The following is a 13,154-nucleotide window of genomic DNA, read 5'->3' on the forward strand; positions in this document are numbered from 1 at the left end:
TCATTCTAATGGGCATCCAGGTCTTTAATATTCCCCTTGAATCACCTTCTGGGCATACGTGTGACAGAACCTCCGCCCTGCGGCACAGATTCTTGCTGAGGAAGAGACCTGTGTGTGTGAAACAGCTGAAATCACCGCTGGAGGGTAACTCCATGGCTCAGGGCAGAGGGGCCAGGTGGGCTTTGCCAGGCAAATCTCCCTTGCCAGCCCAGGAAGGAGGACTGGTGCCCAGGGCTCTGGCCCACTCTGAGACCACTCCCCTCCCGGCAGTGACTGAATTAGGGTGCTGAGATGCCTGGGGCTCCATCCTGCAGTGTACCTGTTAGAGGGACAGCACTGTGTGAGGCCTGGGGACCTGGGAGAGCAGGTGGAGGCTGGGAGGTGACAGTGGCAGCTGGGGGCCAGCCCTGCAGTAAGCTTCCCAGGCAGTCATGGCACATGGGCTCTCCTCAAGTGGGTGGCTGCCTGGAGATGGCCCCTTCAAGCTGGCTACCCAGAAGGAGGGAGGGTCCTCCAAGGAGGACCACCCAGCCAAGCTGGGGGTGCCGCCTGCAGATGTCTCTGTGGGGTGCTAAGGTGCTTCCTCAGCATCTCTCTTGTAACTGGACTGTTTCTTCCCAGCACCTACTATGCAGGTGATGAGCGTCTTGGGATGTGCTCCTATGTGTTGGACATGCCCATTCCCCACCTAGGCCTTCCCCTGGGGCCTAAGCAGCGGCCCCTATCCCCAGAGCCCAGCCCCTGCAGGCTCTCCCAGGAGGTGGCGGAGCAGGCAGGCTTTCAGATGGGTCAGCTGCATCTTAATAAAGCTGCTTGTTTTTCTTAGTCTCTTGAGACTCATTGTTATCAGAAGGGTGATTATTTGCATGGAAGTGGCTGTTTCCTTATTTTGCCTCAGCTCAACGCCTGTGCTCGTACAGCTCTGAATCCGCAGAGGAACAATGCCACCAGCTAGCGGCCACTCTGCTGTGCCCGGGCTTCCTGTGCAGCCCGGGCCTCGCCTGCAGCCCCAGCAGCACTGGAGTGCAGGAATCCCACCAACTTGAGACGGGGAAGGGGACCTGTGCCCCGCCAGTGACCCTGATTCTGTCCCTTATCACAAAGGCAGGCTGGAGCAAGGCGCCCGGCAGCTGCTGAGACCCAGCCCTGTGGTGAAGGTCCCTACCCTGCCCTGGGAGGATGTACTGCCTCATGGCTGAAGGTCCAACCCACGACCACAAGCAGCAGGCCGGGCAGCGTGGGGACTGTTGTGTGGCCCTGCTGCCATCGCCATCTTCATTCTGTGATTGTGTCACAAGAAAAAAAGCTGTCTTGGGGAGGAATCCAGAAAACATGTTCTGGAATAAAGGATAGATTCTGAAATGGAGGGAAAAAGCTATTTGACAAGAGAGCTGGGCATGGTAGCTCACACCTGTAATCCCAGCGATTTGGGAAGCTGAGGCTGAAGGATCACTTGAGGCCAAGAGTTCAAGACCAGCCTGGGCAACACAGCAAGACCCGTTCATCTATATAAAAAATTAACAGGGTGTGGTGGCACACACCTGTAGTCCCAATTACTCAGGAGGCTGGGTCTGGAGGATGGTTTGAGCCCCAGAGTTCGAGGCTGCAGTGAGCCATGATCACAACACTGCACTCCAGCCTGGGCAACAGAGCGAGACCCTGTCTCAAAAGGGAAAAAAGTCCAACATGGTGAAACCCCATGTCTACTAAAAATACAAAAATTAGCCGGGCGTGGTGGCGGGCACCTGTAATCCCAGCTACTTGGGAGGCTGAGGCAGGAGAATCGCTTGAACTGGGGAGGTAGAGGTGGCAGTGAGCCGAGATTGTGCCACTGCGCTCCAGCCTGGATGACAGAGTGAGACTCCATCTCAAACAAACAAAAAACAAAAACAAAACAAAACTGTTGAGAGGAATTAAGGCTAGAATGACAGAGGAATGAAGAGGATACTCGGGGAAGACTGGGGATGCGCTGGGAGGGGCGTCCTGAGAAATGACGTGAATGAAGAGTAAGGTCCTGGACGGACAGCGCCACTTCGGGGGCTGGAGACAGAAGCCAGGGTCACCACCTGCAAGAAAGTCACCCATGGCAAGATGCTGGCACCCAGCGTCCCCCCAGGCCACAGTGGGCGCACAGACACTGCCTCACTGCGGCACCCAGCAACTGCCACTGCAGCATGGTTTCCCGTCCAGCCAAGATCCTTCAGTTAGGCTGAGACCCCCCCACTTAGACTAAGATACCAACTTCAGAGATGCTGAAATAGGCAGGAAAATACCCTGTGCCTCTCAGAACTGGTGACACGGGGAGATGCACCCCAAAGCTTCCAAGGTCTGCACTGCAGGAGGGGGTGCTGGGCTGGCCACAGAGCAGAGGGTGCCGGTGGGGCCGGGGGGAGGGGATTACGTGCTTACTTTGTGCAATTGAAAGCTCATAGACAAAGGATGTCGACGATGCCATCGCCCTTTATAATTAAGAAGATAATTTAATTACTGCGATTAAAACCTAAGCCTCCCACATGGGCTGGTTTTAGCAAAATACTTCTGGTTCTGCTGTTTCCCACACACAGACCTGGCAGCGGTTAAAGAGAGACACTGAGTCTCCGAAGTTTCATCTGAGGAGCCCATCTGGTTTGAAGTAGCGCGACAAGCAGGAAAGGGAACTGAATCAAAGGCACCAGTTGTGTTTTTTGAAATCCAGAAAGTGTGTGAGGTAGCACCAGGAAAAAGGTCTCATCCTGCCCTCCCTAGGGCTGGGTGCCACTATGCCAGGCTGGGGAGTCCTGTCCCCACCTGCTTCTTGGCCAGGCTCTGCAGGATGCTCCTTCGGGGGGTAAAGGAGCTTGGCAAAGAGGAGGGGCAGGACGGTGTTGATGCTCGCCGACCCTGTGCATGGGGCCTCATTGCAACCTACAGGGAGGAGAGAAGTCAGAAATGAACGTCCTAGTGCTCATGGCTGACATGGGCCTCCACCGTGCACAGAGAGTTTCTCTGCACAGGGCCGGGGTCGGCACCACAGCTGAAGGGGAAACTGAGGTACGGAGTCTCTGGAACACGGGCTGCATGCGCTCCCTGGTGCCCAGCTCCTGGTTGAGCTGCACTGCCACACCAGAGCCATCCCTTTCATCCTAGAAGCAGCTCCTCGCCCACCACTCTCCCTCCACCAGCGAGAGGTGAGGCTGCCTCTGCCCTCGGCAGCTGTGGCCACGTGGAATTCTCTGGTATGCGGGTGCTTTGATCTGCGGCACACCTGGAGATCAGGGCCTCAGCCTCACACAACTGTCATCGCAAGGATCCCACACACCCCATGGACTTCCCCAGCTGGAGGGTACACCGCAGGGTGGGGCCTGGAGCTTACCAGGCCAGGGTCTTGTCTCCCTCCGCAGTTCAAGGTGCCACCAAAGAGACTCACCTTGTCCCACAGCCAAGCCCCAGCGCGCTCCTGCCTCTTTGCCTCCAATGCTTTCCTGGGTGAGCGCGCATCATCCCTTTGACAAAGAGCACACGCTGTGGAGGGCAGCTGTGGTGGGCCCACGGTGGCTCTGGGCCTGGCCTTGTCCTCTGAAAACATGGAGCAGGCCTACTGCAGGATCGTCCACGCCCAGGTCCTGGGGTCCTGGGGTAATGGACCAGAGGGATGCAGTGGTGTAAACGGGGTGTGGACGGCCCCCACACCCGATTAGTCAAGAATGTATCTATTTCCTGCTTGTGCATCTGCTGTTGTTGGAGGGTTTTCAGGACTGAGGAGTCTGGAGGCCCTTCTGGTCTCTTGTCCTCCTGAGTCCTGGCAGCTGGACGTCTGGAGCCAGGCTAGGGGAGGGGAACGGGGCCTCCGGACCAGCTGGGGAGCCCGGAGGAGGATGCTCAGGGGAGCCCAACAGCTGAGGGGAAGCCTATGGAGGAACAGTGGTGGGACGAGCCCCGTTTTCCACGCCCCGCACTGCCCAGCACAGCGGCTCAAGGAAGGGGTAGGGCAGGTGTGCCGGACGAGGAACCTAAAATGGGGAACAAGAACGACGGGAAGGAAGGACGGTCACTGTGAGTCCCAGAGCTCAGCTAGGACAAATCACCGTAGGCCCAGTGGCTTATAAACAATGGACATTTATTTCTCCCAGTTCTGGAGGCTGGAGATCTCTGAGCAGGGTAGCCGTCAGCTAACGGGAGTTCATGAGTGCTCTGCCCTTGTGACCTAATTGCCCCTAAAGACTCCACCTCCCGACACCATCACCTTGGGGGTGAACACTCAGATCACAGCTCTCACAGAGGAAGCTGCTGGAAGCCCGGCCTTAGGGCAGCTGCCCAGGTGAATGTCAGCTCCACAGGAATGGTAGTGGCTGTGGCATGGGCCAGACAGCACTGGCAGCCGGCAGGCAGTCACTGAGCACTGGCTGAGGTCTGACAGCATGACGGTGAGCAGTGGCATGCTCGGGCCCTGCAAACACACAGCCAGCGGAAGCTGCTGCCCAGATGCTGGCCTGCGAGCTCTCATTTACGAGAAGTTCTCAGATGCACAAACTCATGTGTGGGGGTGGAGGGGAGGAAACCCACGCCCCTGGGGGCTGTTGCTCAGCCTGGGAGCGCCCTCAGCAGCAACAGTGTCAGTTTGGTGACCCATAGCCTGTGAGCCACAGAGCACCTGGAATGGGGCCAGTGAGGACCTGAACATTAAACGAATCCTAGCTTATTAGAGTGTATGGCTGAGCGAGATGGCTCATGTCTATAAGCCCAGCACTTTGGGAGGCCAAGGCGGGCCTCAGGGATCACCTGACGTCAGGGATCACCTGAGGTCAGGAATTCGAGACCAGCCTGGCCAACATGGTGAAACCCTGTCTCTACTAAAAATACAAAAATTAGCCAGGCGTGGTGGCACATGCCTATAGTCCCAGCTACTCGGGAGGCTGAGGCAGGAGAAATCGCTTGAACCCGGGAGGCGGAGGTTGCAGTGAGCCAAGATCGAGGCACGACACTCCGGCCTGGGCAACAGAGTGAGACCCAATCAAAAAAAAAAAAAAAGGATGTGAACAGCCCCAGATGGCCAGTGGCGGCCTGCTGGATGCTGGGTGCTCTGTCTTGCCTAGCCATCGCAACAGCAGGGGCACGTGGACAGGCATGGAGCCGCACACCCCAGGTTCTTGCGCATGCTGTGGGTCCCACTCTCACTTACAAACACTGGGTTTCTCTTCGTTCAGGGGTGAGCTTCTCCCTTTAGCTTTGAACAAAACCAAGGCGGGGTTCTCTCTAATGGCAACCCCTCAGCACACCCTGGATGTGGACTGTGGAATGGCTGCTTTCCGACAGCAGGAGAGGGAGGCCCTCTGCAGGGCAAAGCCCCACCCACTGTGGGGCACACGGGTAATGGCTGCCGAAGCTTGCTTATGCAGGTAGGGATCAGCACTCAGGAACAGGAATCCACAGCCGCACCCCGCCACACACACAACAGTGCATCTCTGAAATGGTGCTCATGGAGTCTGCAGGCCACTGGGGCGGCTGCTGCAGAAGTCTTCACACTCTGATGCTAAATGTCCTTTGAGGCTTTGGGTAGTCCATGGAGACCCCTCCCACCCTAGACGGGCCTCTGGGAATGGTTCCTACCCTTCAATTACTAAGACCCCCGCCAGGGCAAACGAGTACAGGAAGAACAGGTCCAGTCGGGGGTGGACATCTGGAAACTCCTGGCTGTGCCCTCGAGGAGGTGGCACCCAGGCTGCCACTGCCACACGAGGTGATGAGCCGGGTGGCCTAGAAGGCAGAGGTTGCCACAAACACGCTGAGACAGGCACAGGAGGTGGGGGACAGAGCCTCAGCCACGTGCACTTCCCGTTCATTTTGTGTCCAAGTCAGCAGCCTTGGCGCTCACCGGCTGTCAGCCCTTCCTGCTTGCGCTCAGGAAGGGAGGGATCAAAGAGTTCCTCCCCGCCCCATCCCTGGTGTTGAGTTAATGGGGAAAGGTCCCTTGGCCACCTGGCCTGGGAAAAATGCTTCACACACAGGTCTCAAGATGACTCATGGCCACGGTCATTGTGCCCCCTGGCCAGGTCACTCCGTAGGGACACTCACAGCAAATAAAGTCAATAAGCAGGGAACGCTGGGCCTGGGCTAGGCCAGCAGGGGAAATGCTAGCAGAACAGAGCTGCCTGTTTTTGTCTTTCCGTGATCCCATCCCGGTCAGGGGCTTCTCCCCTCCCAGCAGCGACCGGCAGTGTCTGTCATGACCCTTCTTCCCAACTTCCCTGGGAAAGCACAAGCATCTGTCCCGAAAACAGGCCAGGGCACAGGCCCAGGTCCCAGAATAGGGACAACTGCAGGTGTGAGGAATCTAAGTAAAAAAGCAGGATGCACACCTGGGCAGTACTGCCAGCCCTGGGGAGATTGTGATGAGTCGGGGCGGTGGGAAGGTGGGGGTAGTGCGCAATCCTGGCGGGAGGGGCTTCGGGGGAGGGGAGGGGCAGTGAGAGCCCCGAGAGGGCGGGGAGAGGGGAGGGGGCGGGGCGGGCGCTGCGGGACCAGGACCGACCTACCGTCTGCGGGGATTGGGGCTAGGGAGACCCTGAGAGACCCAACTCGCCCCGGACTCGCTGTCCCGGAGATCCTCAACGCGATCTAACTGGGCGCAAATAAATGGACACGCAAGCAGCTTCCAAAAGAGGCGAAACCGTTTATCAAGTCGGCGCCGGCGCGGTATCTACAGTATCTACAGTATCTACACGTATCTACACCGCCTGCAGGCGGGGCTCTCGGGTTGTCTACACTGCAACTGCCGGCCGGGCCGCGGGCGACGCGGTCTCGGGGAGAACAATAAATATCACTTCCTTCCGCCTCCGACCGGGCGCTTTGGCACTGGCGGGCGGGGACCCCGTGGCCCTCGGGGCCGGGGAAGGACCCGCGGTGGCTTCAGGGACTGGGGAACCGGATACTTCTATAGCCCAAGGGGCTGGGGGGTAGCGATGGGGCCCCTATGGCTTCGAAGCTGGGGAAGGGGAGAGCCGCGGTGGCCCCTGGGGCTGGGGGAACGTGTTCCTTGATGGCCCTTGGGGCAGGGTGGCCGGGCCCCGCGGCCCTGGGGGCTGTGCGGGGCCGGGCGGGGCCCGCGTTATCTGGGGCAGTAGTCGTAGGAGCCGGGCGGCGCGGCTCCCGCCGACGAGTACATGTTGGCGGCCGCGGCGGCTGCGGCGGCAGCGGCGGCGGCGGCGGCGGCGGCCGGACTCACGGGGTGGTGGTGGTGATGCGGGTGCGCGTGCGGGTGGTAGCCGTGGCCGCGCAGGCCGGGCAGCGGGTAGGGCGCCGGCCGGCTCTTGGCCCCGAGGTAGTGGTCGTAGGCGGCGGCCGGGTACTTGTAGGGGTGGTGGTGCAGCGGCTCCGATGCGCCGGGCGCCTCCAGGCGCAGCTCGGGGTGCGGGGGGCTGGGCCGGCCTCCGGGCGCGCCAGGCAGCGGGACGAGGCCGCCGGCACCGCCGGCCCCGGACAGCGCGGGGCTTAGCACCCGGGCCAGCAGCTGCGGAGGGTGCGCCGGGTCCCCGAGCACGGCCGGCCCGCCCGCGTCGCGCTCGAATTCTCGCCGGGCCTCAGCCGCGTCTGCGGGAGGGCCGAGGGGTGAGCGCTGCCGGCCGGGGCTGCCGAGGAGCTGCGCCGCCCCACGCGAGGTCCCGCCGGGGAGAAGGCGCTCGGCCGCACTCGGCGTTCCCCGACCCGTCGGTGCGAGCCTGCTCGAGACCCCGCGCCGGCGGCGCCCCAAGCCCTCCCCGGGGCCCGCGCCCCTCTGCGGGCGGCGGCGGCAGCGGGCGGGGCGCAGCCGTCGGGCCGGGCGGGCGAGTGCGCGCTTGCCCGCCGCCGCGGCCGTTGTGCAACCGGCGCGAAAGCCTGGAGCGTCCCGGGGGCGCAGGCGAAGTCTGGCGAGGCCGCCGGCCCGGGGTGGGGCGCGCACAGGGCTGCGACCCGGGTCCCACAACCCCGGCCCTACCTTTTTCCGCCCCGCTGGGCTGCGTTGGAGAGGCCACGGGGTTCCGCGAGCGCGCGAAGGCGCTCATGAGCGGCAGCGCGCCGGGCCGGTGGTTCCGCGGCCTGCGGGTGGGAGGCGGGTCAGGGCGGCGCCCGCAGCAGGCGCCCGGCGCTCAGTCTCTCGGGAGGATACTCACCAGTCCTCAGGGTCGCAGTCCCGGAAGCCTTTGGCAAAGGGATTGCTGGCAATCTTGAGCTGCGTGATCTGCGGGGAGGGGGGTGTGAGCAAGCCGCTGGAGCCCCGCAGCCCCGGCCGCCCGACCTCGGCGGAGGACACGGAAGTGTTGGGAGAAGCGCACCAAGGGAGGGCCTCTGCCGCCCCGACAGGAACCGGCCCACGTCTGCCCCTCCCCTACAGAGCTCGGGGCTCCCTCCTGCAGGGGAGTACAGGGGTCTGAGAAACCTCCTCTCTCACTAGGGAACCCCTTTCTGGTGTCCCCAAGTGGATGGGGATGGAGACTCAGCTCCTGGCTGGGATGGGAATGTGGTCACCCCCACCACCCACGAGTAGTAGGGGGTGGGGAGGGGGACAGAGCGGGTGCCCTAGGAATCTGGGTAAACCTCAGCTCAGTCCCCTGATGGGGAGTTTCCTGAATGGTTTGGAAAACAAACTTTCAGGACGAAGTGACAGTTGCCGCTGGAGAGGTCAAGCTGACAGGAGGCTGGGCCAGCCAGCCTCGGGAGGGAGGGGCTGCTTGAGGCCCTTGGAAGTGGGGCTCCTGGTTGGGGCTCCACTGGGACCACAGCCTGCAGGTCTAAGTGGACCCACTGTCCCCTGGCAGCAACTGAAAATGACACCCGCTTTCCCAGAGGCGTTGAATCCGCCCAGGTCCTCCCCGCAGGTCCTCACCCGATGGTTCTGGTAGGCAGTGACCGCCGTGAATCGGGTCTCCTCGAACACAAAGGTTTTGAAGTTCTCCTCGGCGTACTTCTCGCTATCTTTGCGCGGGTCGACATAGACAACATGGAAGCGGGGCTGGTATCTGTGCATGGAATTCAGAATAATCTGGAAGACAAGGTGGGGAATCAGCTCCAGCGGTGGGGCTGGGCTGAGGATCTGGGGTGGGAGCCAGGAAACGGCTGAGGTCTGAGTTGGCAATGAGTTTCCTGGATAAGTTGGGCAAAACCCTTAATTCCAAGATGAGGCTGGACCACGGGGCCAAGAGGAGGCTGTGACCCACTGGCGATCGCCAGGAATGAATTCAAGTGGCAAAAGATCCGGGTTTAGGTTTCTTTCCTTAGGTGCCTACTCAGCGGCCTCGCTGGTCTGGACTCCATAAAGCCTCTTTCCCCAGCCTCCTTCCATTAAAAAAGCCTCCTGCATAAAATCAGGAGGGGCTGAGAAAAGGAGGGCAACCCTTTTCCCAGGGCCCAGGCCCACAGGGCTGTGCGACCCCTGACCAGAGGCTGCTCTCCTCATCTGCACCCCAGTGCTGCCCAAGCTCCGCCTCAGTCTCTGGCCTCACAGGGACTCTAAAAGGCCTCCTTGGGGACAACCCGCAGCCTGCTGGGGACAGGCAGGTGCCTAGGGACTCTAGAGGCCCCTCTGGGACAGGCAGGTGCCTGGGGACTGGAGAGGCCTTGCAGGACAGCCAGAGCATGGGGAGGCGGTCGCTCACGTGGCCGTTGTCGTCCAGCAGGTTGTTGGTCAGCTTGAGCTTGTCGAAGGACACGATTTGCTTCATCCACTGCGCTCCCTTGGCAGGCGAGTCAGGGTGGTAGTGCACGCGGCCTGGCGTGGCAGGGTCGGCCTTCCCCGCCACCAGCCAGGAGGAGCTGTGGAAGGCGTACCTGGAGCGGCATGGGGTGGGGTTGTGCATGCGGAGGGGAATCCGGAGGGCCTTGACCTGTGTGCTGGGCGAACCCTAACAGTGCCTCTGAGGGGTTTCCCCGCCGGTGAGATGGAACCCTGTGCTGCCACATGGGCTGGGGGCTTTTCTGAAGGGGACTGTGGACTAAACAGACAACTCCCACCCACCCCAACCCTCAAAACAGGTAACTGGACACCCTGTGGGGCACCGAGGGGGGAGGCTGGGCTTCTGCCATCTCATTTCGCTGCATGCGGGTCCGCCTGCCCGGTGCTCCGGGCGGTGGGAGCCCACACTTGGCATTGCTGGCGGCCTGGGGCACAGGGCAGCGCGCAGCGCGTTCTCTTTATTAATTGCTGTTAATTGTCCGGGCGGCTGAGGCCCGCCCTGCATAATCTCTCCGGGCCACCCCACCTTTCCGGCCCAGCTCCAGGACCCAGAGTTCACTGGGGATGGGGGAAGGGGACTAGGCACTCAGGCTGGCCTCCTGGGAGAGGGAGAGGGAGACTTGAAGAAGTCCAGGGCTGAAGACTTGGCTGACCAGCCTAGGGCCACGCAAGCCCAGGGGCGCAAGAGCTGTCTGGAGCCTGTGGGAGCCGGTTCAGAGAGCTCACGGGGTGGGGTTGTGGGTCGGGTCAGATGGGAGTGGAGGAGGGAGCAGGTTGAGAGGTCGGCTGAGCAGCAAGGCAGGTGCCTAAAGAGTTCCATGGTGCAAATACCTGGGAGTTGGGTCAGCAGGCAGAGACCCACCACTTCCCAGGGTGCCCTCCCAGGTCCCGCACGCTCACCGGTAGCGCTTATCGTCCACCGGCACAAAGTCCATGAGCAGCATATAATCGGCCATGGGATCCATGCCGAACAGCTTCACTTGGAAGGTGGGGAACATCCGCCTGGGGGTGATGAGGCCTCGGGTCACCCTAGCTGGTGGAAAGCAGCTCCCACTTGACCCACCCGGGCTGGCAGCCCCTCTGATCCGCCCTTCCCTCCAGCCTCTGGGGGCTGCTGTGTCATCCCGTCCTTGGGCTCCATCTCTCCCGGCTTAGCTGCTCTAATCTAGGCAGGCCCCCACTCAGCTGGGAGTTTGGCGCGGCAGGGAGCCTCCTGGGCCCTTCCTGGACACAGAAATGGCCGGCCCAGCGCTGGAGCCCCCACCTTCGGCAACCTCGGCCACATAAACCGGGCCTCGTCGCCTTTGCCGACTTTTTGGCCTCCAGGCCCTGGCCTCCACCGGTGTCAGGGTGCCTAACATGCGACCTTAGCAGAGCCTCCGGAGCTTGATCGAAGCAGCTCCCGGCTCCAACAAAGTGAAACCGGGTATCCGTGTGATTTCGAGGCGTCACCCGCTGCCCTTTTAGCTGGGTCTTCGCCTGCTTCCCAATCCCCTCATCGAGGCGAGGACTCAGAGCCCTCACTCCCCTGACTCTCAGGCCCTGGCCCCATGACAGAGTCTCCCCACCTTCCTCAGGCAAGCTTCCACTCCCCTTAAGATACACAACCCCAAGACGCAGCTACCCAGGGTGGACTTGGCTGTGTCCTCTCTGTTCCTCAAATCTCTCCCGCTTTGGACCCTGGCTCAGTGACCGATTAGGGCTCTTGAAAGGACATTCTGCAGTGCCTGGACGGGTGGAGGCCGTGGGCCGTCCCCACATGATGGCGCAGCAGTAGTGGCCGAAGGGGCCCTTCAGGACAACGCAGGGCTTGGCCGTCACTTGCCCTCCCCACTGCCTCCCCTCACAAGCAACTCCAGAAGGCGGTGGGCAGAAGACAGACGCCAGGAGCCAGCCTCTAGGACGGGCCTGCTCCCTCCCCCGCCCGAAGCCTCTGCAGGCTGGAGGGTGCTGTGGAACGTGGGCTGCTGGTGAAGCCCAGCGCAGACAAGGCCCTTGCCGGGTTGGCCTGAACCAGAGGCTGGGCTGCCGCTGTCCTCAGGAGGGCCTGTGTGCCTGGGGACAGCAAGGAGGGCCTGGAAAAAATCCACAGAGCTGGAGCAGAGCACAGGCCCAGGCCCGGGTTCCTGAGGAAGGACGCCGGCGGCGGGGAAACAGAAACCACGAGAAGGCTTTGCAAACAGGCCCTGAGCTCCCCTTGGCTGTTCGGACACGGAGCTGGTGTGTACATTAGACACAGCCCGGCACCCGCCTTTGTCTACTGGTCAAATCGGGTGCATCGGCAAAACTTGTTCCCCTTCTCTCTTGGTCTTTTAAAACAAATACGGGCCAGTTGGGAGGTGGCGGCGGCTGGCCGCAGAGTCAGGCCCCATAACTATGGGGATCTAGGCTGGAGGAAACTGGGTAGCGACTTCCACCGAACAGAGCACTCTGTTTTTAAGGGCAATCCTCCCCTGAGTGTCCAGACAGTTGCCCAGCTTCTGCTCTTTATCTTGCCCGCATGGACTGAACTCCAGAACCGAACCAGAGTTTCCTTGAGGTGGAAAACCTAGGGGACAGCCCGGCAGCGAGGCTCCCTGGACGTCGCTGCCTGCCCCAAGCCGGGTGCGCTCCAAGTCGGCCCGTTTCTGGGCTGCACGGCGTCCTGGGGCTGCGGGGCGGGCGGGCGAATCCCGCGGGGCTCCCGGCGGTTCCCGTGCGGCCCGCGCCTTCTCCTCCCGCCCCGGCGGAGGATAGGTGAGTGTTAGGAAGGGAGCACCGGGCGGCTGTCGCCGGAGCCGGGACCGCGGAGAACGAAGGAGGCAGCGGGGCCCAGAGGGGCCCACAGGTAGCCGGGCCGCGCCCCCGACCCTGCTTTCGGCCCCGCTCGCGCGGATGCGGCGGAGGCCCGCGGCCCAGGCGGCAGCACGTGGGGAGGGTCGCGGTGTGGGGAGGGGCGCCCTGACCTGCCGGCCTTGGTGACGATCATCTCCGTGCCCAGCTGGTTGAACTCGTCCCACAGCGCCTTCATCTCCAGCTGCACGCTCACACCGGCCACCTTCGCGTTCTTCTTCACCGGCGCCTTGGCGGCGGCCGCGCAGCTGGCCCCGGGGCCCTCGGGCTCGGCGGCGGCGCTGGTGGCGACCCCGGCGGCCGGCGCGAACGGGTAGGCGTGCGGCGGCGGCGGGCCCGGGACGCCGGGGGCCGTGGCGGCGCACGGGTCGTAGCGCGGCGGCGGCGGCGGGGGCTCGCGCGGGCCGTACGGGTCGGCGCCGGGCGACGCGGCGCCCGGGAAGCCCCCCGCGGCCCCCAGGCTGCTCAGGCTGCTGGCCGTGAAGGCTGCAACGTCGCAGAAGTGCGAGAGCTGCGTGAGCCACGGGCTGGACACGGCGGAGATCATGACCCGCGGGCCGCCGCCGCCGCCCCCGCCGCCGAGCTGAGCGCTGCCCCGCGCCGCGGGCCGAGTGGCGGGCGCCGCGCTGCGTGCGCC

General features: G+C 62.6%; 1 protein-coding gene across 2 annotated transcripts in view; it reads right to left on the reverse strand.

The window, feature by feature from the left end:
* Nucleotides 1–6,629: 6,629 nt before the first annotated feature.
* Nucleotides 6,630–13,154, reverse strand: part of TBX1 (T-box transcription factor 1) — an 8,489-nt gene continuing 1,964 nt past the window's right edge. For both annotated transcript variants that reach the window (XM_037732640.1, XM_017512071.2), the window contains 7 exons: nt 12,631–13,003; nt 10,586–10,687; nt 9,609–9,780; nt 8,840–8,995; nt 8,127–8,194; nt 7,952–8,052; nt 6,630–7,566 (listed from right to left, as the gene is read on the reverse strand). In XM_037732640.1, the coding sequence (XP_037588568.1) occupies nt 7,085–7,566; nt 7,952–8,052; nt 8,127–8,194; nt 8,840–8,995; nt 9,609–9,780; nt 10,586–10,687; nt 12,631–13,003 (1,454 nt within the window). In that variant the 3' untranslated portion in view covers nt 6,630–7,084. The remainder of the gene's footprint in view (nt 7,567–7,951; nt 8,053–8,126; nt 8,195–8,839; nt 8,996–9,608; nt 9,781–10,585; nt 10,688–12,630; nt 13,004–13,154) is intronic.

The sequence above is a fragment of the Cebus imitator genome, unplaced genomic scaffold (genome assembly GCF_001604975.1).
Source record: "Cebus imitator isolate Cc_AM_T3 unplaced genomic scaffold, Cebus_imitator-1.0 Scaffold461, whole genome shotgun sequence".
Classification (NCBI taxonomy): Eukaryota; Metazoa; Chordata; class Mammalia; order Primates; family Cebidae; genus Cebus; species Cebus imitator.